This window comes from Pleuronectes platessa, chromosome 20, assembly GCF_947347685.1.
Source record: "Pleuronectes platessa chromosome 20, fPlePla1.1, whole genome shotgun sequence".
Lineage (NCBI taxonomy): Eukaryota > Metazoa > Chordata > Actinopteri > Pleuronectiformes > Pleuronectidae > Pleuronectes > Pleuronectes platessa.
Window position 1 is genome coordinate 19,695,939 of NC_070645.1, and position 25,564 is coordinate 19,721,502.

General features: G+C 48.5%; 1 protein-coding gene across 2 annotated transcripts; it reads left to right on the forward strand.

The window, feature by feature from the left end:
• The first annotated feature begins 3,728 nt into the window (after positions 1-3,728).
• LOC128425701 (cadherin-20) lies at positions 3,729-25,325 on the forward strand. Of its 2 annotated transcripts, XM_053412437.1 has the most exons (12): positions 3,729-4,094; positions 9,338-9,634; positions 13,047-13,341; positions 13,700-13,819; positions 15,838-16,005; positions 17,396-17,583; positions 17,728-17,981; positions 21,855-21,991; positions 23,443-23,564; positions 23,666-23,783; positions 24,187-24,438; positions 24,618-25,325. In XM_053412437.1, the coding sequence occupies exons 2-12, from the start codon at positions 9,428-9,430 to the stop codon at positions 25,136-25,138; spliced, it is 2,382 nt and encodes a 793-aa protein (XP_053268412.1). In that variant the 5' UTR covers positions 3,729-4,094; positions 9,338-9,427; the 3' UTR covers positions 25,139-25,325. The 2 variants fall into 2 exon arrangements, with proteins under 2 accessions (XP_053268412.1, XP_053268413.1); XM_053412438.1 differs by lacking the exons at positions 3,729-4,094; positions 9,338-9,634; positions 13,700-13,819.
• The last annotated feature ends 239 nt before the right edge of the window (positions 25,326-25,564 follow it).

Below are 25,564 nucleotides of genomic sequence, written 5' to 3' on the forward strand. Positions count from 1 at the left end.
CAGTCTCTCTTGTCAGGTTCAGTGGCGGTGACAGGGTCGGGGGGGACGGAGCAGGGAGTCGGGGTTATAGGGAACGACAGAACAGGGAGGAGTAAATATCAGAGCATGGCACGCTGCTCCTGAGGTTTGTGGTCCCGCTGCTCCGAGGCCCCACGTCTCCTCAGCTTCTGTCAGCTCATCAAGGCCACGTCCCCCCCCACCCCCCCACCCTCCCCGCTGGAATACGCATCAAACAGCCCGGGGAGCCTTTTATCCCAAAATGAATGCCGCCTCTTGTCACGGCGGAGGCTCGGCACCGAGCCACACACGGATGGCAAAGTTTAACACAGCGGAGTGAAAGTCAATACCCAGCCGAGGTAGCGCGGCTCCGACACGGTGAAAAGGTCACCGGGAAAAAAGGGGGGATCTTGAAAGACACAAAGCAGGAAGCCAGACGATGCCAGGCAGGCGGCTAATGTCACGGTTCACTCTCGACCCCTGTGCCGATTCGGCTGTCTCACACTTAAGGCCAAACATCTTATTTTTTTGGTCTTTTCCACCAATTACTGTAAAGGTTACTGCTTCAGTCGTGAACCCGTGTGTACAAATCCTACGCCCTGCTCCCCCGACAGAGACGTGAGGACTTCCTCCACTAATTTCCCTTTGTTTCGACCTGTAGCCCAAATCAGAGATGAGAAGGCTTGACTGAGCCGCACCCCCAAAGACACAGAAGAGCTCTTTGTACTCGGGCTTGTTCTGCTCCATGCCATTTTTAATCTTGGGCAGAAGGGAAGAGAGCTGCTCGTCTTATCTTAGATGACATGGAGGCTTTGCTCTCTCTCTCTGGCGCTCGCTCTCATCTCCTCCTTCTGAAACCAAGCCCCCTTTCATGCTCTCCCCTATTGGCGCTGGTGATACATTGAATGAGACCGGCTGGATTTTGTTTAGGTTTATTCCATCTGAAGGCTGCAACGTGATAAGTGAGCGGAAAGAACGGGACTCGACAAGTTGGGTTCTGTCCTCCCCGGGCTGCGCTTTTCATCAAGTCTGGTGCTCGTACAGTAACGGTTGTTATTACTTTTCATCTCCTATCGGATGCAGCACATTGTTAAAAGCTGATTTGACTTTCAGAGTTTATTTAGTTGAGGATTATCCAGTTTTCTCTGGTACCAGAGTCTTTGAAATTTTAGCTCAACGTTAGCTGTTAGCTCAGGTAGTGATACTCACAAGATAAAAGTTGAACTTGTTTCTATAGCTAAATGCGACAAAATAAATTACGTAGACTCCAGAAAGTGAAGCCAACACTGAAGTGCCTGAAATCTGCATTCTCTCCCATGACCAGCAGAGGGCGACTCCACTGGTTTTAAAAGAGGTCGCATTCTATAGAAGTCTGTGAGAAAATTACTCTTTTTCCAACAAGACCACGAGAGTCGAAACCAACAGTGACACTAACTCGTAGCACAGGAATGTGTCATTACCCAGAACTCACTTGTGGATTGTACAAACCACATTTCCCACAAGCCATTGCAAAGATGAGTGAATGACTTGTTTTTCTACTCAGTCTCAAATCGATTGAGTTGCACAAATGAGCAAAAATACCATTTCATAAAAATTGTTTGTGACCTTAAGTAGTCGTTTAATTTGTACTGAAGATTCAAGGCAACTTTATTTGTGCAGCACAAAGAATTATCTAAATAAAACTTTGTGTGATTATCACTGCTCATGTGCAGACTGAGACTCACATGTAAATGTTCGGGGGTTAACACGATAATAATGGCCGACTGGTTAATGGAGTGTTAATGGAGATGATCCTTGTCCAGAGAGGATACGCAGCTTCAACAGCCATGAAATCTGCTTCCTAATGAAAGTCCTGATGAGTCTGTCAAGCGTCTGACTTGAAGGTACCTTTACAAACCTACAGCTCTAAAAACCTGAAGAGGAGGCGTTCTGGATCTGATCCGTGAAAGCACCGTGTCCGAATCACATCCCGCACGTTACGGCTGAACCAAAGTCCGGCAACATGCAGAACAGAACTGTATCCAATCTATTTCTACGGTCTGATCCGGGGCCTTTGTGAGGGGACCCGGAGGGACTTGTTTTCCAGACGTCTACCACCATACCAGACTTTTAAAGGAGACTGAGGCGCGTCCATAAGCCCTATAGGTTCAATTTGTTCTGCCAATTACTCTCCTGGGCCCATGGAAGGTGCTGCTCAATGGGCTTGAATGCCACCATCTCTCCAGCCCGCCCCCAACAAAGAGGGAGCCCCTGCCTTTTTGTTTCCTCTGGAGGTCCAGTCAAGCCTCCGCTGACAGATTGGCTGGGGCGCTAACCAGTCAGGTCTTCAAAGAGACAAAGACGGAGGGGAGGGGAGGGCAGCGGTGAGGGGAGGGGGGTGGGGGGGGGGGCAGTGGTGAAGAAGAATGACCTGCCAAATGAGAAAGAAGACGTAGTGAAAGGGACAGAGAGGCAGAGAGAAAAAACATATTGAGCCGATAGAGAAGTACAACCTTTGGACCATCTGGCTCCGTGGGTGACACCGGCCTTCATCTGTATTTTTAGAGCCGTTCAACTCCCCAGATTACTCTGTCAGGAAGATTAAGGAGAGTCAAAGGCCTGTCGAGTGGGGAGAGAAAGAGCAAATTTGCCCCATTGGGCTATGAATAGTGGAGAATTTCAAAACTTTGCAAGCTCATATCTGCAGCTCCATCATTTCATCTCAACTCTAAATGCAATATGGAAACTGCCCAGACGATGTAAGAAGAAATACTAAATAAGTATCCGAGCGGCAGGCTGGAACACCCCTTGTGTCCGTGTAATATATTCTCATCTCTGTTTAAACATGGTTGAGAACATCTCCAATATGATTTTCATTCTCCCAGTCCCTCGACTCCTGAGGACTCAACCCTGAAAACCTCTTTTTGCTGCATTAATTCCATGATTCTCTTAAATGAAACACTGCTCTTCTCCCGCTCCGTGCTAAACAGGGATCAGATCTCCGTGACCATGACTAATCTCTCGCTGCTCTTTTTGTGTGTATTGGCTGGCACCTAATTTTTCTGAATCTTTTTTGCCAATTTGGAAAAACTAATTGGTTTGACTCTGACTGGGCAAGCGGTGGAATATAATACACTTTAAAGCTTCATCTGCTGTGGCCTGTAAATCCCTCCACACAGATCCAGCGCTGTACAACACCGGCTCATTAAAATGCATTAGGGCAACTTCTCCGGCATGAGAGGGAAGGTGGATTTTCTTCTTCTCCCCCTCATCCTCTTCACTGGTCCAGCGATCCAAGGACCCTGCCCCCCCCCCCCCCCCCCCCCCGGCAATCTCTGCACACGCTCCCGAGTTCCCCCCCCACCTCGCTGGTCACCTTTTTCAATTGCAAATACCCCGACATGAAATGAGTTGCCTTTGTGGTGCGTGCAGGAGCATTTTTCCTCCCGTGCTCCCTATCTCCACCACCTCATGTCTCCGACTTCTCATTCCACCATTCCCTTCCATTCCTGATTTCACTGCCCCCAGCCCCCACTACAATTTCACCCCATCCTGCTGTCAATCTACTCCCCCGTGACTCTTCCTCCCTCCTCCTTCTCCTCCTCCTCCTCCTCCTCCTCTTCTCCCTCCACTGCTCCTTCCCATGCTGGAGGTTGTAGATTGCTGGATTACACTGGAGCTGGTGGGGGGGCTGTCCCACTGATTGTTAAGAGAGGGACAATTGGTGCTTTAGTCTGATTGGGTCCCCAGAAGAGCAACACGAGGGATGAGAGTGTGCAGACGAGTTACGAGAAGCAGAACTCAGCTGTGACTGAACAGAGGCAGCCAGAGGAGACATGTGTATATAGAGGAGATGTATATATTTATACTGGGATAGATGGAGAGAAGAGAAACTTTACAAAGAGGACAGAGGACAGAGAGAGAGAGAGACAGAGAGAGACAGTGGACTCAAGGTGACTTTAGGGAAGCCGATGCACTGCAGCCAGGAGCTCTCACAACTTTTACAAGGGAGATTTAGCAAGCGTGCAGGGAACAGAAGAACAAAGAGATAAGAAGAAGAGAAGAGACTCTTTCACAGGAGAAGGACCGAGAGAGGAGCAGAGTTGAAAAGGAATAAGGTAAGGTGGAAAAAATAATAATCATTGACTTTCTGCAGTCACGTTTTGAGAACCGAGTGGTGAGGTGCAGCTGATTTAAGGAGGATCTGGGATTCGTCAGCTGTAAACTGAAGAGTTCAGAGATTAAAAACCTGATGTGGGAGTTTTGTATCCTCCTGCACCTGAGAGACCTTCTTCTTCTTCTGTGTGTGTGTTCATTATTAAACAATATAATATATATATTGTTTTTCTGGCTGTCAGAAACTGGGTCGCGGTGCCTATTCAGAGATCCTTGCCTCAGACAGGAGGGGGGGGGGGGGATTTGGTGGCACATTCAAAAAACTTTTATGAACACGAGCAGAAGTTCAGAGCGTGGCTCCAACTCCCTGCACGTCTTCACTGTCGTTACTTCAAACAAGTCGTGCTGCAGGAGAGGAATGCCTCCCTGCCTTCTACGGACTTCTGCTTGGCATTCACACCTCCTCCTCTCAAGGTTCCTCCGGTTGAAGACAGATTAATGGCTTTGATAGAGAAGAATATGAATCTATCACCTGTAAGACTCTCGATATGCATGTGTGTCCTTGTTGGTGCAGAAAGGTTTTTAGGATCCTATACGTTAACCTCACCCCGACACAGGAAGTGGTCGATGCAGAGGAGTGTTTCTCCAGCTGCAGACACGTGGCGGAAGTTTCTCCACATAACAAAACTCATACATTTCAAAAGAGATCATGAGTTAAATATCACTTTGAAAGGATCTGTCCTCGAGACGCCACCGATTCAACTTGCAACAGACAGAGTCACACTGATTGCACATTTCTCCGGGTGACGTTCATGCACGGTGACATCATTTCCATGCACCAGTGCCTGGGATGAATGCCAGTTTGTGTGATTTAATTTCTCCATAAATGACAAGGCTCCTTTTATGGCTCCACCAAGCAGTGAATGAACTAAATGTGCACTGGGGAGGGGGGGGGCGGAGAGGAGAAGAGAAGAGAAAGGGACTGAGGGGAAACTGAGATTACGTTCAAATGACACAGTAACACAGATGTAGCGCAGGTGGAGAAAGAGGGATGAAATGAGAACTGGCAGAAATAGCAGAAACTTCAGAAGCTAAGGAGTGGAGGGAGGGAGAGGGGGGGGGGGGGGGTAATTAAAAGCACCTTCCAGTGGCTTAACGAGCCACAGGGAGGGAGTCGCTCGTCCCGGCACAGCTGCACCGAGCGAGGCCGGGGGGGCTTCCCACAATTAGAGAGCACGGCCAAGGCAGGTTCAAAGCCCTGCCCCATGCCAGCGCCTCTGTCCAGGGTTAGAGGAACGAGGACGAGTAGAGGGTAGCAGCCCGACACACACACTGTGCATCCAAAGAGAACTCGTATTCAAACCCACAAACACAAACAACTGTGTGATCTTGAGAGAGTTCAGCCAGAATCTACACCTCCCTCTGCCGGGCCCGGACTTTGAAGGCTGCCATCGCTCCCCAGGAGCCGGCTGAGGGAACTGGGTCCTTGCTGCAGGCGCTGATAGTATATAGACCCTCTGCTTTGAGAAGGCAGCCCTGGTCATTTCATTCAGCCCACACACACACACACACACACACAGAGAACACACACCGGCAGCCATTCTGCTGGGTCGGCTTGTTTATTAAAAGTTAGCGTGGCAGCAGAGTCAGAATTTAATTAAGTGTAAATAAGTAAACAAACATTAGCATTCAGACGTTTTTAAATCCATGCTGGGTTGAGGGAGGCAGCCCGTCACCCTCAGCATTCACACAGTGAAACTACTTTCTGTATTTAGGAAAAACCCGTCTACATTTTTGAAAGAGCCCCCCCGCTCAGTTTATTGTGCTGGACTTATTGAAATCTGTTTTCTCATGCGGCGGCTTCTGCATCTTAAGAAAAAGTGCATCTATTACGGCCCCATCGCCCGGGCCCCGAGAAATACACAGCCTCTGCCTCGCCGCCGCCTTCCACCGTGCAAAATCAATTGTGGTTAACAAATTGGCCGTGACGTTTTGCACTGCCGGGGTGGGTGGTTCACTTCTTCACGGGTCCACCCAGTTTCTAAAAGGACCTTTTCCACAGTCTGGGAGGCCTCTCTTTAGAGCTGAGGTGAGCGGAGCACAGTGTGAAATCAACACTTCTTAATGCTCCACACAGCAACTAACCAGGGCCGACCCACACTAATGCACCACACACCAGGTTGGCCCCCGGTGACCCCACGCAGAGAATGGGAGTTGGGTCTGGGTGAGGTTTCTGAGATGAAGTGGAACTAATGATTATTTTCCTGATTAAACAATCAGCCCCTTAATCACGAGGCCTTTAAAACATACGGAAATGTTTTACAGGCCGAGGTGACTTCAACAGATTTAAACTATAAACACATCGGCAGCCAACCTGGATATTTAATAAGTTTAAATGAGGTTGTGTTCAGTGTGTTTGCTCGAAAAATAACTTGAACAAGTTTTTGATCGGTTGTTTCAGCTCAAGATTGGGCAATAATCACTTGGTTGGACAAAACAAATACAGGCAAACTTCTCAAATTTATAATTTTTTCAGTTCTATGCAAAGTAAACTAAACGTTTTCATACATTTAATTTGAAAAAGTCTTATAACCGAATGTGCCGAGTTCCTGTTATTGACTCTGGGTGTGTGACATGGGTTTGAACAGGTGTAGTTGATGATGGACTCGGACTCGGCCCAGTGGCTCAGCCGCTCGGCCGCTCAGCCGTCCTGCAGCCGGTTGTTTTCCCGTTGGAAGGAATCATCCGTCTCTCTCATGCAGAAGCCGTTTGATAAAGTCTGTTGTCAGATCCCAGTTCAATGAAGCAGCAGGTGGACTCCCAGTAACATGATATAACAATATGGAAGATCATTTTGCCGTAGCAGCTGCTCTCGCCCCCCCGACAATCACCGTCTCTTTCCCCATCACTCAATTTCCGCCTCACGCTCGGTAAACACATTTCCTTTTAGGTTTTTTGCTTTTCGGAGACAAACAAAAGAAAAAAAACATTTGTTCCAATATCTCTTTTTTCAAAAAATACAGATTTCAAATTGAGTCATTTTCTCGGTGAATACAAGAATGTCTCAGCCCGGTGGGAGAATGCTTCCTCGCCTTAAGTCGGGGCAAAGCTTTTTCATATGATTGCTCGTCCACCCTCCGCCTCACTCCTCATCCCTTCATCCTCCCCCCCCCCCCCCCCCCATCTCGCCTGCACCAGCTGGTCTTCCTTTAAACAAGTGAGATGCCTTAAGATAAGCAGGAGGAAGATGTGTGAAATGTTTTACCAGCACAATTTACGTGGCATGTCGCCTCATTAGGCTCGACAAAATGGAACAAAATGCTCGGGTGCAAGCTGTGACCTTTCGAGGGGCGGAGCTGAGAGGGGAGGGCGGGGGGGGGGGGGGGGGGGGGTTGTGAGTGAAAGGACAGGGAGCTAATTTCACTTCATAATGGCGAGCAGGCGGCGTGAATAGACTGAAAAGACGGGAGCAGCCGGGGTCAAGTGTCAGCCGTCCTGCCAAGCGGCCCTCGCAGGGTTTGCCTCTGCGGGAACACAACACACACAAGTGCACAGACACACACACACACACACACAGACACACACTCGGCCCGGCCTCCTGCTGACAATGCAGCCACGCCCCCCCACCTTCCCCGGCCTTTTGTGCCTCTTCAACAATGATTAACTGAGTTTGGTTTTCCAGAGAGTCTGCACTAGCACAATGATCTCTCTCACAAAACATAATGGAGTCCGACCACGAGTCAAACAGTCGCTCTTTTCTTCCGCTGTTTTGTTTTCCTCTTCGGGCTCAAACTTTCCATCTCCTGCTGCTGACAGCCTCTGTGCTTCACTCCCCCCCCAAACCCCCCCAACCCCCCCGCCCTCCCTGTCGCTCCCGGCTTTACTCGCTGCCTTTTGACCATAAATCTGCCTTGTTAATGCGTCCGTCCTCCTGATACATAAAAACAAGATGCAGATGGAAAGAGGCAGCGTCGGGGCCATGAGCTGCATGTGAAGAGGAATCGATCAACCCGAGTCGATGTGTAACCTTAAAAAGAATCTCCTGCTTGAGTCTCTGTGAGTTGACCTCGATGATCTTATGGATTCCCGTGATGTCTGTATCAAAAAGAGCGAAGCAGAGGGAGCTGGTATTTAGATAGATTACTTTATTTAGAGGCTTTTCGATTCTGCATCCAGGCGATAGCCGGGACCGACGGGGCCTTCAGCACCTGAGCTGTGGAGGAAAAACTTCACTTGTAATGAGCAGTGTGCAGCGCTGAGGGGAACGTGTGGAACATGGAGTGAGTAAAGCTGCGGCTGGTGTGTGAACAGAAACACAACAATCTCAGAACATCGCACCCCCGGGCCTTTTACAGGAGGTGTGAAGGAGCTCACCTCTCCTCATGACAGGATGAGGGAGAAGGAAGGGAAACGATTTTCTTTCTCCTCCAGGATGTCAGAAATACCTGGTTGAGTTGAGTCGGAGCAAAGTGAAGCAGCTGAGGATGAGTTCACCTCCAGGCTCCAGACAAAGTGACGTTAGCTTTCCATTAAAAGTTTTTACCAAGTTTCTGGGGTTCGAGCAAAAAGGAACGAGGATTGAAGTTTTCATCGACTCCCGTTATATGAATATGTTCAAGAGGTTGTGAGAAGAAGCAGTGAACATCTGGGGAAATACAGGTGCTCATTTGGTTTTGGTGTTGTAGAAGCTTAACTTAGCAAAGTGACTTTGAGCAGGTTAAAAAACCCTAAAGCTGAATATGTGTAGAAGAAGTTGTTCATTGGTTTAGATATAGAGCCATCTGCAAAGTTTTGACATCACTTGCCAGAATCTCTTTTTAAAACATGCCAACTTTTCAACATGAACCAAGAGTAAGAACTTTTTCACAATGTTCAATTTTCTTTTAAAAGTCTGGATTTTCCACCATTTGCTTTAAATGTGGAAACTGAAAATTCTGATGAAAGATGGTGAAAGTTTTCTGTACCTATCGGCTTCGTCTCTCACAATATGTCCTCTCCTCTTCGTCAGCATCATTCAGCTGCGAGAGGCCACACACACAGACACACACAGACACACATAGACACACAGACACACACAGACACACACAGACACACAAACCTCATTACGACTCAACAAAAACTCAGTAACGCAGAAGAAAAGACAGCAAATGTGGGTCAACCCTCCGACTGTGTAAGACAGACTACGTCTCTGTCTCTGTCCAAAAGGACGTGAATCTAAGACTCGTCTTTTTCTTCTCTTTTCCAGGACAGCGACCAGAAATAAGGGAACGAGGAAACGAGTGCCCTCTCGGAGAAAGAGGAGAAAGTCTTTTCAGGTCTGACTCTGAGCTTCACAATGGGAGATCGATTGCCTCTTCCGGCACTTGCCAGGACTTTGCTCCCTGTGGCCCTCTGCGTCTTGACCCTTCTGCCCCTCGGCCTTCTGGGAAAGGACCACGCAGGCAGCTCCGCCCGGCTCCAGAGGGTCAAACGAGGCTGGGTGTGGAACCAGTTCTTCGTCCTGGAGGAGTACACCGGACTGGAACCGCTCTACATCGGAAAGGTCAGTGCCGAATAAGCACACGTGCACACACATGAAGAAATGCAGAGTTTCCTGCATCACACCTGATGTCTGAGACTTCCTCTGAATGCAGAAGGAGAAGATCCCGGGCAGGCAGAGGCAAACAGAGGAGAAAGAGAAACCCAATTCAATCCCGGGACACACTTCTGTACCTCTGTCCCTTCGAGCCGCAGCCAGACAGCCGTGATTGAGTTAATTGAGTCGAACCGAGGGCGCGCTCAGTCGGCTCCGCTCCACAGAAGCTTCTCCACACGTCTGCAGCACGCCGGACATGCTCTGAAAAGAAGGGAGCACGTTGATCGATCGCTCGCTAAAGTGAATTGAACGTTTGATCAATAGCTGTAAGGCCAGTCATCAGCGGCAGAGAGACAACAATCTTGCAAAACCCAAATGAAAATTGCCATTAAGAGCTTTTTTTTCCTTGGACGAGCTTTTCATGATCCTCTCAGAATGTGAAATGCTCCCGTCAGCAGATAAACAAGCATCGCCTGCTTTTAATTTGTCATAACAATAGATTCAGACATTTAGTTTCATAAACAACGTGAGGACGCTCGAAATAAAGAAAAACAATTAAGTAGGAGTAGCTGTGGTTGTCAAGCTAACTGCTTATTAACAACTAACCTGAGCAGATATAATGAGCTGATTCTATTTAGAACAAATAAACAGCTCCTGAATCAAATGATATGTAAATTAACATTTTGATCAACTTTACTGAGATGAACTGAGCAGCAGCATTTACCATCCATCTGATTGTAATAATTATGTATGTGAATAAAAAGATAAATAGCTGTTTAGTCGATCCATGATTTGAATTCAGATTTCTTTGGTTTATTTGAATTTAACATTTGAGGTCTGATATAATATTAACACTGAGCTTTGCAATTTTAATTTTAATGCTAATTTTGTCCCTTAGGATTTAGACTAAAATACCAATGAACCCATTTAGATGAATCCTCGTTGAAACACACAAATCCATGTGTGTACTTTACCTGTTCCCTGTTACCTGGCTCCGAGTGGAACTTAATAAATCAGATGAATAAGAGGATGAACTCAGACCCCATGGTTAGAGCTATTAAATTCTTCATCTTTCCAAATTCCTGAGATAAAAAACGCTCCCCTGATCTTAACACCGATAAATCCAGATTCCAGAGCTTTGATTGAATTTGCCAGCACTCCTCATCAGCTTTTCTCTTTTCTAAAACAGCGCAGTACAAACCACTCATCCTCTGAAACATCCCTCTGGGAATGATGCAAACCTGCCTAATTAGTGTTCTGGAATAATTCACCACCCCCGCTCGGGAATACCAGGGCAAATGTTGGGTTTTGAAGGAGTCACGTGCTCCGACCGGGTGGAGGAGTAACAAGTCCTGAGAGAGAAGCCGCCAAGAAGTTCTGCATCTGCTCCTGTGTGCAGTGAGAGATTCCTCCCGGTCGCCACCGACCCCTTCTCCTTCTGCCGTTCAGCATTTCTTCACTGATTCTTTTCATGTCATGCACCCTAATCTTTCCTAAGCTGAGTGAAATAAGTGGAAGTGACAGGCTGGGCTACTACCCAGAGAGCCACTCACGGCAGGAAGGCATTGTGGAGTATGACAGAGCAGGAGAAAGATGTAACGCAGCCCCCCCCCCCCCTCCCTCCCCCCTCAGGGCTTCTATCATCAACCCACCTCGCCTCTCCTGTGTTCAGTAACTTAGTATTCAGAGGCGATAGGATGTCGGAGAGCTTGGGCTTTAGGCCGGGGCTGAGATGGAGCAGGTAATTGATAGCCTGGGTGTCAAACTCCCTCCTTTCACCGGCCGTGGTGGAAAGGAGGGATCAGAGCAGGAGGAGGCGGAGGAGGCGGAGGAAAGGCACCGGCCTGAGATATATCACCACGAGTCGCCGGGCTGAGCCCCACAATGGGGTGTTGATTAAAAAATCTATTCTGGGCCGAGCCGGGCTACGCGGGGCTTTGCCGGGAGAAGGTGCAGGTGGGCACGTTGTCCGGGGGGGGGGGGGGGAGAGATAGGGAAAGCTGCATTGTCTGCCGCCACCGGGGGGGGGGGGGGGAATCACAGGTATTGTGAAGATTGCTGCCGAACTATCAGCAGAATAACAACGAGCGCCGCGGCTGCAAACTTTTGGCAGCTTGACAACCTCGGGCGTGGTGATTTCATGAAGTGACCCCAGAAGAGTCAACAGGAAGGACTGCTGGGTGTGTGTGGTGTGTGGTGGTGGTGGTGGTGGGGGGGGGGGGGGGGGGGGGGGGTCGCCTGTTGATTATACGAGGCAGACATCAATGGGGGCATTTAATTCTGCTTTGCCAGTGCGACGGCAGTGTGAGCACTCATAGGCCGAGACCCTCTGACTGCAGAGTGAGGCGTGATTGCACAACAAGATTCTGGCATTTACCACAAAAGACTTTTGATTGCACCGCAGGGCCGACGGCAACAAACAGGCCGGGGGCTGTGATTAGACTCCTACTTATAGAGCAGAATTAAAGGTGTGTTCACAACCCTCTGCACCTCTGAGCCTGACAATCAGTGTTGTCATCGATATGCATTTGATGTGAATATGATTTATCTATGAGGTTGTGAATAGAAATGTTTTTCTAAATAGAAAGTGTTGAGAAGTTCTGCAGAACGCCGGATGTGAAAGGAGCTCACGTCTATGGAGGTGTCACACTGAGGGAGTGCAACTAAAATAAATTCAGTTTCAGTTCATTACTTTACTGATTTAACGATATTGAATATATAAAGATGTGAAAAAGAATAAAGCAAATCTTCAGACAGAAGTTATGATATTGATATTCTCTAGTGAATCTGAGTCTTACATCTGTGAGACCATGTGGTTGAGATGGACGAATGAGAACTAGATCCAAAGATTCCTTTGATTGTCTCGTGTGTTTAGGATCACTGAGCTGCTGCTGCTTGTTCTGATATCAATCAGTTTTATGAGCAATATCCTTTCTGTGCAATAATAAATAGTCAACTACTCTTCTCATCTAAAGCAGTTCTTAGTCTTGTATTTGTTGTTTGTGTCTTTTGTCGGCTGTTGAACCAGTTTTGTCTCATTTCGTCTCGCTTCCTTCTCTTGTACCGGGACGATAAAGTCTTTCTCTTGCGTCTCTATTTTCAAATTGGTGGGATCGTGACCCGATTAATCATCCTCAGAACCAGCCACTGTCCCGACCGCACCACATGTCCCTCGGATTCCTTTCAGCTTCAACTTGCTCATTTTATCGATGTGGTTTTCTCCGTGTTTTGGAAACGCTGTCATGGTTTCTTGGACTGATCCTCTTCCAGGTTTTTGACGTTTAGCCACAATCTGGACCATATGGGAACGTTCTTCTCGTCCCGTGCTGCTTCCGAAACCCTCCAGTAAATCTCTACCCTTCCTCTGTTGTCTCCACAGCTTCACTCGGACATGGACAAAGGCGACGGCTCCATTAAGTACATCCTGACGGGCGAGGGCGCCGGCTCCACCTTCACCATCGACGACGGCACAGGGGACATCCACGCCATCCAGAGGCTGGACCGCGAGGTGAAGGCCCAGTACGCCCTGCGCGCCCAGGCCCGGAGCCGCCTCACCGACCGGCCCCTGGAGCCCGAGTCCGAGTTCATCGTGAAGATCCAGGACATCAACGATAACGAGCCCAAGTTCCTGGACGGACCCTACATGGCCACCGTGCCGGAGATGTCCCAAATAGGTAGACAGATGGAGGAACTAACCGTTGTGCTTGTGTGTGTTGTTTGTGTTGTTTGTGTCTGCTGCTCCGACCATGACAAACAATAGCAAAGTGCATAATAGCCCTGCAGGGTAATCACAGCCTCTCACAGGCTCGTCTCCATCTGCCTCCTCCACCAGCTTCCACAAACACCTCTGTGTTCACTTTGAAGTCAATGAGCAGAGTTAATTCCTGGAACTGCTCCAGCCACAGATGGAAAAACTCAAAGTTATTTCTTTCATTAATATGTTAATATTGGCGAAGCTTCCTTTCTCCTCTGAACCCAGTTTGTCCTTCCCTTCCCCCCCCCCACCTAACCTGTCCCTCTGTCTGTCCCCAGGAACGTCTGTGATCCAGCTGACGGCCTCAGACGCAGACGACCCCACGTACGGGAACAGCGCCCGGGTGGTGTACAGCATCGTGGAGGGGCAGCCCTACTTCTCCGTGGACGCCAAGACGGGTAACCAGCCTCTTTATCCTCTGAGTCCGGTGGATTTCAATCTTCAGACACTTCAACTATTCCATGAGCTTCGTGATAGAGTCGACAAATTACCTCTAACTGCACCGGGGGACTGATTCCAGCCCTGTCCTCTCCCTTTGTGTCTCCGCTGAACGTGGGAGTCTCAGCCCGGCTGCTGTCGTTGCCATGAGACGAATGAAACACTCGAATGAATCACTGCCCTCGTTCTGGTGCAACTTCCAGAATCTCAAACTCCTGCAGCTCAGAACCGGATTCAAACCAGCAACCCCTCGTGCTGAAGTGATCGAGCTTTGAGAGACTTTCAGTGTGTTTACTATAAATCACTTAGCAAACGATGCTGATGTGGTTTTAATATATTTCCTTATTCTCAGGCAGCATTGACTCACTTTATCGTTCATGAAAATCTGTCGATAGTTTGTTCCGAGATGTTGAATCTGTCACAGTGAGAACATCTCATTTTATTTGTGTGACATTCTCATTAAATTGGATTTGATGTTTGATATTTTCGCTTAAAATTTACATTAGCTTAGCATAAAGATTCCCAAAAAGGTCAAATAACATTTATTGTCCATGTGGACGGCCGTAAATATATTTCCTTGTGCTTCCATGTGTGTGGCATCAGTTTGTGTGTCCGTCCCCGTGCACAACTCTTCAGCCTCTTCACGATGAGCTGTTTCCGGCCTTGTCACCTCGTTATTAAATGTTTTCGTGGCTGAATGGAAACCAACCCGCTGCCTGGTCCAACAACCGCTGCACAATAATGACCGTGCCGACTTTGGGCCATAAAGTCCCGTGAATACTCAGCTAAAAGTCCTCTGGCTTTAATAATCCAGCTGCCACACTGCAGGACGTGGTCACAGCTTTGTCAACTTGAGCCTCCACATCCAAGAAACCCATTAGTTTGCTAAACGCAGACGGTCACCGGCCGTTGTTTCCCACAGCCGCCTCTGCTGCTTGGTTGTCAGCAGTGGAATCTGTTGCCGGCTCCGGCCCGTCAGCTGCCAGTCAGGCTGCTGCTGCTGGAGGTTCATCCATCACCGACACACCAGCAGCTCTACAGCCGTCAATCAGAGGCCGGGACTCAGACGCACAACATCCAGCTCGTGTTGGTGTGAAACCCTCGAGCTCCAGGTCTGCAGGCTGGTTACGTGAATGTGTTTTCTCACATGAATCCTAACTGGACCTCGGTCGGGTTCTGCAGCTTGTACAGACGTCTTGGTTGATGATGCTCTACTGGTGCAGTCCCAGTAAACTGAATCAAACCAGTATGTCCGGACGTCCAAACCTGGAAACTCACGTATTTACTCCTTTCACTTACTTTCAGTGGAAGTTTGGATTTACTTGTTTTGGATGCGAGGATGCACGGCCACAAGTATTGATCCCTCCTTTTATCCTGCCTGCTGCTGTCACAGCGATTCCCCCCCGATCCTAAATCTTCATCGTGCACACAAGGGGGGGGGGGGGGGGGGGGGGGGGGGGGGGGGACTTACTTAGGAGTCACTGCAGAAATCCCCTGGAGGGAAATTGGTCTTTTTGGGGCTGAGCAGTCAGTGGTTTGATTCCCTTTCTTGCCTTTGACCAACAGGAATGAGCATACGTCTGTGTGTGTGTGTGTGTGTGTGTGTGTGTGTGTGTGTGTGTGTGTGTGTGTGTGTGTGTGTGTGTGTGTGTGTGTGTGTGTGTGTGTGTTTGTGAGGATAAAGAACCAAAATATACCAAATATTGAACATAATCAATATCTTACAGACAGGAAATGCTTTATTCACTTGAGCAGCTTCCAAGCTCTTAATAAGAATCTAAATCATAACCAGAGTAGAAAGGAAGGTTGAGTAAAAACCCTTGAGCAGCTCCTCGGCTCATGCAGAGCGTCGACATTCCAGGGAAACATCGCCCGGACACATGACCCTAATCTGTGTCACCAGTTCTCTGCCGTCGACCTTTACTTCACCTCCCGTGTGTCTCCTTGCCTCTGACTCCCGGTGTGTTTTTGTCCTCAGGTGTGGTCCGCGTGTCCCTGGCAGACATGGACCGGGAGACCAGAGAGCAGTACCACGTGGTCATCCAGGCCAAGGACATGGGCGGCCAGCTGGGGGGGCTGGCCGGCACCACCACGGTCAACATCACGCTGAGCGACGTCAACGACAACCCGCCCATGTTCGACCAGAGTAAGCATCAGTGGAGCTCACTTTGTTTTCCTCCTTCATTAAATATATATTTTTCGTGCCTCTACTTGAAACCACTTCAGCTTCTTCTCATCCTCTCTGATGATAAATATAATGTTCTGGAAAGTTCCCTCAAAAAGAAAGGAGCAGAAAAACAGCAGGAATACATAATAACACAAATTACATCATTTCTGAAATGGATCATATCACTTAAATCTCACTCTGCACTCAAGTCGAGACGGAAAAAATCCATCACTCACATTAAAAACGTCCTTGTCTGAGAATAATAATAATAATTAATGGTGACGCATGATGAGGAATATTGAATTGCCTCCTCATTTCATGGGTTATTGGGATTTTAGTGGAAACGCATATAGATTTGGACCTTGAGTACCATAGCAACTGTCAGAGCTTATATCATATATTATTCAGTTTTTATATTTTACAGGTGAAGTTCTGGATGTAATGCAGCTGCTTTATAAATCACAATTCTGTAAAGTTTTATAAGTATACTCCTAAACTCATGAGTTTACATCTAATCCCACATTGTGCATGAAACCAGATCTTTTATTCTGCTTTGTTTTATATTGTGAGAATAAAAAGATGATTTGTGTTAGTGTTGATGCTTGATGCTCTATGTGTTGGTTTGTGGTGCATTTTAACACGTGTGTGATCACATGTTGCTGCAGCAGCTGTTTCACACGTTAAGTTAAACCAGAGTTTAACTGAGAGGGAATCAGACCCTGAACACATCTCCACATCTACTCACCTCATTCCTCTGGAGCATCGTTAGCCCCTCTGCCCACCAGTCCTCCATCATTACCCCCTGGCCTCCTCCTCCTCCTCCTCCTCCTCCTCCTCCTCCTCCTCCTCTCGACCACCAGGCGCCCTCACGCTGTCACTTTCATTACCCCCCTCTCCTGCCCCGTCTCATTACCGTCCTGCCGGGGTCAGGGGTTGTCGATCTGTCCGTGGTCACCTCGGCCGGGTCGACGGGTGGCGTCACTGGGAGACAAAGACAAAGCCACTGGCCCCCTTCCAGTCCCTTCACCAGTTCCCCCCCAATTAAGGCCATCACTCTGTAGGAACTTTGATGGGTTATGAGGAGCTTCAGGGATTCCCCCCCCCCCCCCCCCCCCCCCTGTCAGGTTCCCACTGTGGACTGCAGGGAGCTTCTCAAACTGGGCAGCTGTCACCTCGTCTTTGAGGTTAAACAGTAGATGAAATCCAAGCCAGCCCAGGAGAGTGTATATAACCCACTGGTTTACAGAGCCATTCCTCTCAGGCAGCCTCACCAGTGACGGTGATGGAAGATCTTTGGCTCCCTCTGGAGGACACATGAGGGAAACCAGTAGTGCAGCAGGCTGGTCACTGTGGTGGTTTGTCTCCTCAGGGTTGTACCAGATGAGCGTCCCCGAGGCGTCCCCTGTGGGCTCAGTGGTGGGACGCATCTGGGCCAAGGACAGGGACACCGGGCTCAACGCTGAGATGAGGTACAGCATCATCGATGGAGACGGAAGGGACACGTTCGACATCAGCACCGACCCCACCAACCTGTTCGGCATCATCACCGTGAAAAAGGTAAATGGCTCAAACCTCTAGTCACATCACAGGTAGGGGATCTGATTTATGTTTTATAATATCTCAGTTCTATTCTGTGTGAAGTTCATGACCCATCAGAGCAGTGTGGTGTGTTTCATGTCCTCGTGTGTCTTCTCCCTCCAGCCCCTGGACTTTGAGAGCAAACCCAGCTACACCCTGAAGGTGGAGGGCGCCAACACCAACCTGGACCCGGCCTTCATGCACCGCGCGTCCTTCAAGGACGTCACCATCGTGCACGTGAGCGTGGAGGACGTGGACGAGCCGCCGCAGTTCGACCTGCCCTCGTACTTCGTGGAGCTTCCAGAGGACGCTGACGTTGGGACGCTGGTGAGGACGATGTCTGCCAGAGATCCTGATGCTGCCAACAACACAGTGAGGTGAGGACCACGAGGAGACAACCAGGTCTTCATGTGAAACATCTGAATAAGTCATTAAGGACATCAGGAGATGATCTTCAACTCCTTCAAAATAAAGCATTTCAATTAAGCTGCTGATTATAGTTCAGCTGATCAATGTAGAAATAACAGCTGCTCGACAACATCCCTATAAAATGTTTATTATATAACATGATTCATTCAGTAATATCTAACAGAACTTAACAGAAGTCCCCAATGCACGCGCTGCAGCGGTGGAAGTAGTTTCATAAAGTTTATTTCAGCAGAAACTATTAATACAACGATATAAAAATACTGCATTACAAGCAAAAGTGATCTAAATGAAGTGAAAAGTGTAGAAGTACTAAGAGCAAGTGTTCTTAAGGAATAAAGATGTGTTTAATAATTCAGTCCAACAAGGCTCACTGCACATTGCATCTGAAGCAGTTTGTTGAATTCATACAAATGTGTTAAAAGTCATTTTAACACCAAATCAATAGTTTCAGGAGAAGTAAGTGAGGATCTTGGAAAAATAAATATATGATAAATGTAAATATATATATATATATATATATATAAAAAAAATATATATATATATACATATATATAAACGTGTTGTTTATCAAAGTCAATTCTTCCACATGTACAGTACATAGACGTTTGTTTCTAATCTTTGGTGTTAACATATAAGTACATAACATATTAAGTACTCAAAACATAGTAAACAGTCACATATAGTATGCAGTCATGTGGCAGACAGTGAATATGAAAGTACAATACTCCCAAAAATACTTTAAGGGAAGTAAAGTAAGGTAAAATCACAGGATGTAGTAAATAGCAGAAGATGTAGTATGATATAAATATTTCAGGAAAAAAATTACTACAAAAAGTGACAGGTGCATGTTTGCATTTAAATAGTTAATATTTATTTATATGATATGACCTATAATTTATAATACATATAAAAAAACTAGCTGAATTTCTTACGTTATCTAATAAAAACATAGTCAATGACTAATCCAGGATGTAGATGCAGATTTAAATGATTTGAATATTGAAGCAGAACCGATGTTTGGGTTTTTCTCTCTGGCTTTGCTGATGTGATGATACGCTGCCACCAGCAGGGGGCAGCCTCACATCATGACTGCAGTACAGAAGCATCACTGAGCTTCTGGACTGATGCTGATGAAGAAAAAGGAACAAACATTACTCAGGTTCAACATCCATCGATTAGTCAACACAGGGAGTCTGGAGACGTCCTGGTTCATGAGGATCTCTGGTGTCTGAGCCGAGCAGCTGTCGTCTGCTGTCGGGTCGACGTCCACACGGCGCCGCTCAGAAACTAATTAGACATAAAGACTTTAATTAGGCCGTTAATCATCAGGAGGAATCCGGAGAGGAGGGTTCCTCGTGGCTCGAGCCGGGGCCCGTCCCAGCTGTCGGTGTTTCACAGCCGCCATTAAGGGTTCGAACTCAGGGAGCGGACGTAGACGACACGGAGATCGAGTTTGTGTTTGATGATAAACTCTCACTCAGCATCTTTTTAATGATACGTCTGAAATATTGTCATAACTCACGATTGGCTGCACGACAAACTGTCGATAGTGAGCAGGAAGTTTAGATTCCAGGGACATGGAAACTTTATCTTTCCCTTGATTGAGCGAAGTTTTCAGGGAAATCCAATTAAAGAGTCAATTAAACAAAACTGTGGAAAATAAACAAAGAAGATTCATAAAGATAAAACGTCTGTAAATCAAACAGAAACAGAAAGAGCTCCGGATTTTATCAACATGGGCAGACGGCTCAGAGGCCAAATGGCAGGAAGCGTTGATTCAGGGAGGTGATACAGAGCCTCACAGAGGAGGAGGAGGAGGAGCAGGAGCAGGAGGAGGTGCACATCAGCTGCAGGTGGTGCCTCCCACTGAGAACCAGCTCCTTCCCAGAGCGGCTCCTCCTCAGCCACCTCCTCCAGCTACACATGGAATACACCTGAGAGGCAGCTGAACTCAAACCACCTCGACCGGCTTCTTCCCGAGCTCCTCGTCTTTGACCTCCGAGGAAATTTGAGCTGATCATTAAAATAATTTGCGGCTGACGATGGATCAGATGAAGTTGAGTCTGTTCCACTAGGTGTTGACAGTCAGGAGATGAAATCAGAAACGTGAGAAGTTAAAGGATTATTTATGACCCTCAGTGACCTTGTGACCCCTCGTGACATCTGCATTCTGAGAAACAGAAGAATATAAAGATTTTAGAAATTAAAGGAAGTTGGAGTTAACATAAATGGCGCCTCGTTCCTACACGGCTTTGTTTTGTCTCCTATACGTACTCCGCCCCCTAGTGTTGAATACCTAGAAATGCATTTGCTCACAGAGGGACGTCTGAGGGATGTCTGTTTGTGTTTAGTTATCTAACGTTGAGTCTTTAATGTTCGATCCATCTAGAGGTGCTTCTGACCTCCAGCTGTGAAACCACAGCTCTGAACGCTTCGATGCTTTTTACCTCCTCTCGTGACAATTAACAGAAAACGCTCTGATCCCTGAGGAGCTGATTCAGCTCCGCTCTGAATATCACGTTTCACTGAGATCCTTCTGGATGCTTCTTCACAACAACAACAACAACAACAAACAAAGAAAAAAAAAGAAAAGAGCGTTTGGAGAGTTTGCCCAGGCTGACGAGTCGAGGTCAGAAAGCACGACAACATCAGATGACAGATAACGACAAAAAGCAGGAGGCGACCTTCAGTCTGTCTCATTTCCATTTCACATCCTTCTCCCTTTAACCGGCTGCAGCATGACTGACAGATGTGTCTCAGGCCACACACACACACACACACACACACACACACACACACTAACACAAACACACACACGGCGGTGCAGGAGTGATATTAATAGAGATCCTTCAGGGAGATCCTTGCCAGCTGTGGATGTGCCAGTCACGATTGTGTCCCTGTCGGCACACAGTCCAAAACACACACACACACACACAGACACACACATTGCAAACAACCCTACGGACATGAACACTGACACACACACACACACACACATGCACACTGAAGTGAGTGTAAACAGCACCAGTCTTTTATTTAACACTTGATCCTCCGACGTGAAGATAAACAGTTTAATAGTTTCCTCATCAGTCATTTGAAGGCAGTGAGTCACGGAGCTGCCTGGAAACACACAAACACACACAGGGAGGTGGAGTGTGAAGGTTTCAGACAGAGGCTGAAGAGAGGAGCTGCAGCATTGGACAGTCATAATCAAAACACCTCATGAATACGTCTCTGAATTAAACGACTCATCGAGCTTCTCTCCTCCTGGACCTGATTTATTCAGATTCATTCAAACCTTCTCCTCTTCCAGGTGAGTGACGCAGCTACAGGTGTGAACACAGGAAACCTCCTGGTTACACAAACAGGTTTCTGCTTCACAGCCTGGAAGAGGATGTGCTCTCCTGTGTGTGTTTGTGTGTGTGTGTGTGTCTGTGTGTGTGTGGTTGCGTGTCGCTCTCAGTAGAGTGTTTGGAAGTCGGCCCGCGGTGGCAGGAGATGAGCCAAGGCGGCTCGCTGCAGGTCTGTGTCTCCTTGGCGTCAGACTGGCAGAGGAGGCCAGATACTCTGATGAAGCCTTATCTGGAGCCTCCTCCTCCTCCTCCTCCTCCTCCCCCTCCTCCTCCTCCTCCTCTTCTTCTCATTGTGCCCTGAGAAGCTGCCAGCCTGTCGCCTTATCTCACAGACACACACATGCTGCACACGCTGTTCCGTGTGTGTGCGCGTGCGTCGCCCTCAGATAGGATTACCAGCTCCAGAAAACACACAAAGAAGCTTCCTCCTCACTGCTGATGTTCATGAGACGCTCTCTGTGCCACCAGGTATTCCATCGAGAGGTCCACCGACCCCGACAAGTTCTTCTACATGGACGTCACGTCCGGGGCGCTGATGACCGGGCGCTCGCTGGACCGAGAGGAGGTCGGCTTCCACAACATCACAGTGCTCGCAATGGAGATGAGTGAGTCACACACACACACACACACACACACACACACACACACACACACACACCTCTGCCTTATCAAGTCACTGCTGATGGGTTTAATATCTCCGTTGTGGCGACACCTAGTGGCTGGAGGTGTCATGTTTTCACGTTGTTCTGATCGTCTCTTCCTTGTGAACACGATATTTAAAGAACGTCTTTAGTGAAATTCTTCAAATGTGGCACAGAAGGTTCATCTGGACTCGAAGATGAACTGATTACATTTGGTACATTTGTGCGTCTCTAAAACTCAGAGTATTGTGGACGTCAGGTGTAAACGTAGTGTTGTGGATTTACCCTCCATGACGTCCTCTGGTGCCTTTTTCTGTTCTATAAACAGAGAGCAGCAGAAAATCCTTCATTCATTATGTTACGTACATAAAGTCAAGTGTTAGTTTGACTTTTAGGACTCGCACACAGAACTCAAGTTGTGGTTCTACACAGACAGACAGAGCACATGGGTGAAATTACCATCACTAAAGCAGAAGCAGTGATTCTGTGGAGCGACTCCTGCAGAGACGTGTGATGATGAGGAGGTGGCTGAGCCCTGGAGACCTGCACCCAGCTGGTGGGCCCTGAAGGTCACCTTCATCTCCCCCCCCCCCCCCCCCCCCCACCCCTGCTCGGTCAAGCCGCTCGTCTCGGTGTCTGGTCGACGCACCGAAAAGGAGACGCTAATTGAATGAGTGACTAATTAAATACTTTCCCGCATGGCGGCTAATGAAAGGTGTGATGGAGAGATGAAGAGGGAGAGAGAGAGAGAGAGAGAGAGAGAGAGAGAGAGAGAGAGAGAGAGAGAGGAGAACAAAACAAAGTGGAGTAATGTAATTAACTGGAGCAAAGAGAAGCTGATTGATTCTCTCTTGTGAACAAACATGTTAAATAATAAAGCACACAATCAAAAGTCACGATATTCTGAATAAAGCTGTAATTTTGAGAGAATATGTCGTTAGGAGGATCTCTTCTTCATTAGTTTTATTATTCTAATATGTTCTTTTCCTCCTGGGACACGTCAAAACTACGTATTTGTGAAAGCTCCATTAAAACACACACACACACACACACACACACACACACACACACACACACACACACACACACACACACACACACACAGGCGCTTGAGCTTCGCCCTCCAGACCCAGGGTCAGTCCACTGATTGATCGATCGTGAGATGAAACCAGAGAAAGTAGTTACTGGGCGCTAATTGCTTTTCCATTGGTCGTTACACAGCTGGTTAAAGAATGCAAATGACCCACTGCTAATGGAGAATAATAGAAGTGTAATGTGAGCGTGAGAGGTCGTGAGGCGCTGCAGGCCCCGAGTCAATGAGGGGGAGATTAACACACACACACACACACACACACACACATGGAGTCCATCATGTATCTTACTGTAAGTGTGTGTGTTGTGTTGTGTACCTGCAGACAACCCGACGCAGATCTCCAGTGTGTCGGTGACGGTGAAGGTCCTGGACGTGAACGACAACCCTCCGCTGCTGACTCACTACCTGGAGGCGTACGTGTGTGAGAACGCAAAGGCCGGGCAGGTAGGACCACAGGAACCTCCTGAGATCTGATTCCACACAGCTTTGTGTTACCTCGTCCTCTAACTGTGTGTTGGTGTGTGTTTGTGTGTTGTGTGATGCAGCTGATCCAGACGGTGACGGCCCTGGACCCCGACCAGCCGCTCAGTGGACATCGCTTCTACTACAGTTTGGCTCCAGAGGCGGCGAACAACCCGAACTTCACCCTGAGGGACAACCAAGGTAAACAGGTCGATTCCTGCAGGTCACAGACTCGAGTCCCTCAGGTTCCTCCAGGTCAGATCCGGGTTCCAACTCTGGTCTTTAAGTCTTAAAATATCTCTCAAAGTTTTGATCTAGTAGATCAATCAATCTTTCTGTGTCCCATATGGTCTAGCGGTTAGGATTCTTGGTTTTCACCCAGGTTGCCTGGGTTCGACTCCTGATATGGGAATAGAATCGCAGACATGTAAATCTATATTTTTCCCACAGTTTAAAAACTATCTGCACGAATCACATCTTTATCTTCCTTCTTTAAAACTGAGCCGCTGCTTCGTTTGAGGTTAAATCTGAGGCTCAGTCTGAAGTGAAGGTCGTTGAAGCTGAACTCTGATCAGCTCGTTTCCCTGAACCCGTCTCTCTCCAGACAACACGGCCTGGATCCTGACCCGACGTGGCGGCTGGGCCCAGCAGGACCAGACCCTGTTCTATTTGCCCATCTTCATCTCGGACGGCGAGCAGCCGGTCCAGACCAGCACCAGCACTCTGACCATCCGGGTGTGCAGCTGCGACCAGGACGGCAACGTCATGTCGTGTAACGCCGAGGCCTACAGTCTGCCAGCCAGCCTGAGCAGAGGAGCCCTCATCGCCATCCTGGCCTGCATCTTCGTCCTGCTGGGTGAGTCCTGATTGGCTGCTGGGATGGCGTGCAGGGAGGAGTCAGTGGAGACAGAGTTTCTTTCCTCTTGTCTGTTGTTTTGTAAATGTAAAAGTTTTGTCGAATCAAAAAGTCAGTTCTTCTTCTTCCTCCCGTCTCCACATTACCCTGACTGTGTTTTTACTCTGTCTTCCCCCCAGTGATGATCCTCCTCATGCTCTCCCTGAGGACCCATCGTAAGAAGCCCTTCCTCTGCGACCAGGAGGAGAACGTCCACGAGAACATCGTGCGCTACGACGACGAGGGCGGCGGCGAGGAGGACACGGAGGCCTTCGACATCGGCGCCATGTGGAACCCACGTGAGGCGCACAACCACCTGGGCAAGATGAGGCAGGACATGCTGCCGGAGATCGAGAGCTTGTCTCGCTACGTCCCTCAGGTCTGCGTGATGGGCGGCGGCAGCGGGGACAGCAACGTCCAGGGATACGTCCTCGCCAAGCTCCTGGACGCCGACGTGGACCCCTGCGCCCCCCCCTACGACTCCCTGCAGACCTACGCCTACGAGGGCGAGGGCTCGGTGGCCGAGTCGCTCAGCTCCCTCCAATCAGGGGCCTCGACCACCGACCACGAGTACGACTATCTCAACGACTGGGGGCCCCGATTCAAAAAGCTGGCCGAGATGTACGGCGTGCTGGAGACGAACCCCCCCCCGCTGTGGTAGAGCCCCGGAACCTTTTGCCTTTTTTTAAGAATCTAAGACAAACTGCAAACGATCAAAAAGAGACAAACAGACAGAAACAGGTCAGAGGAGCTTCACGAACATGTGTGAGGACGACAAAGCGCTTAAACGACCACGACTGTTGGCACTTGAATTCCTCTCCACGGCCCTGGAGGCCTGAGATGCCCACAGCAGCAGCAGCAGCAGCACCAGCAGAGTGAGCTGGTTTTAAATCCCCCCCCCAGAGACAGGGCTTCAGAGACGGGCTGGATTGGCAGCCTCGCGGGGCCCCTCAAAGGAACGGCTTCAAAGCACATGATAACACCCCCCCCCCCCACCCCCCGCCACCCCCCCGCCTGACCCGGGATCAGGCAGAGAGATGAAAACCAAGAGAGCGAGGCTACCTGGACTCGAAGCAGCTCGGGAGAC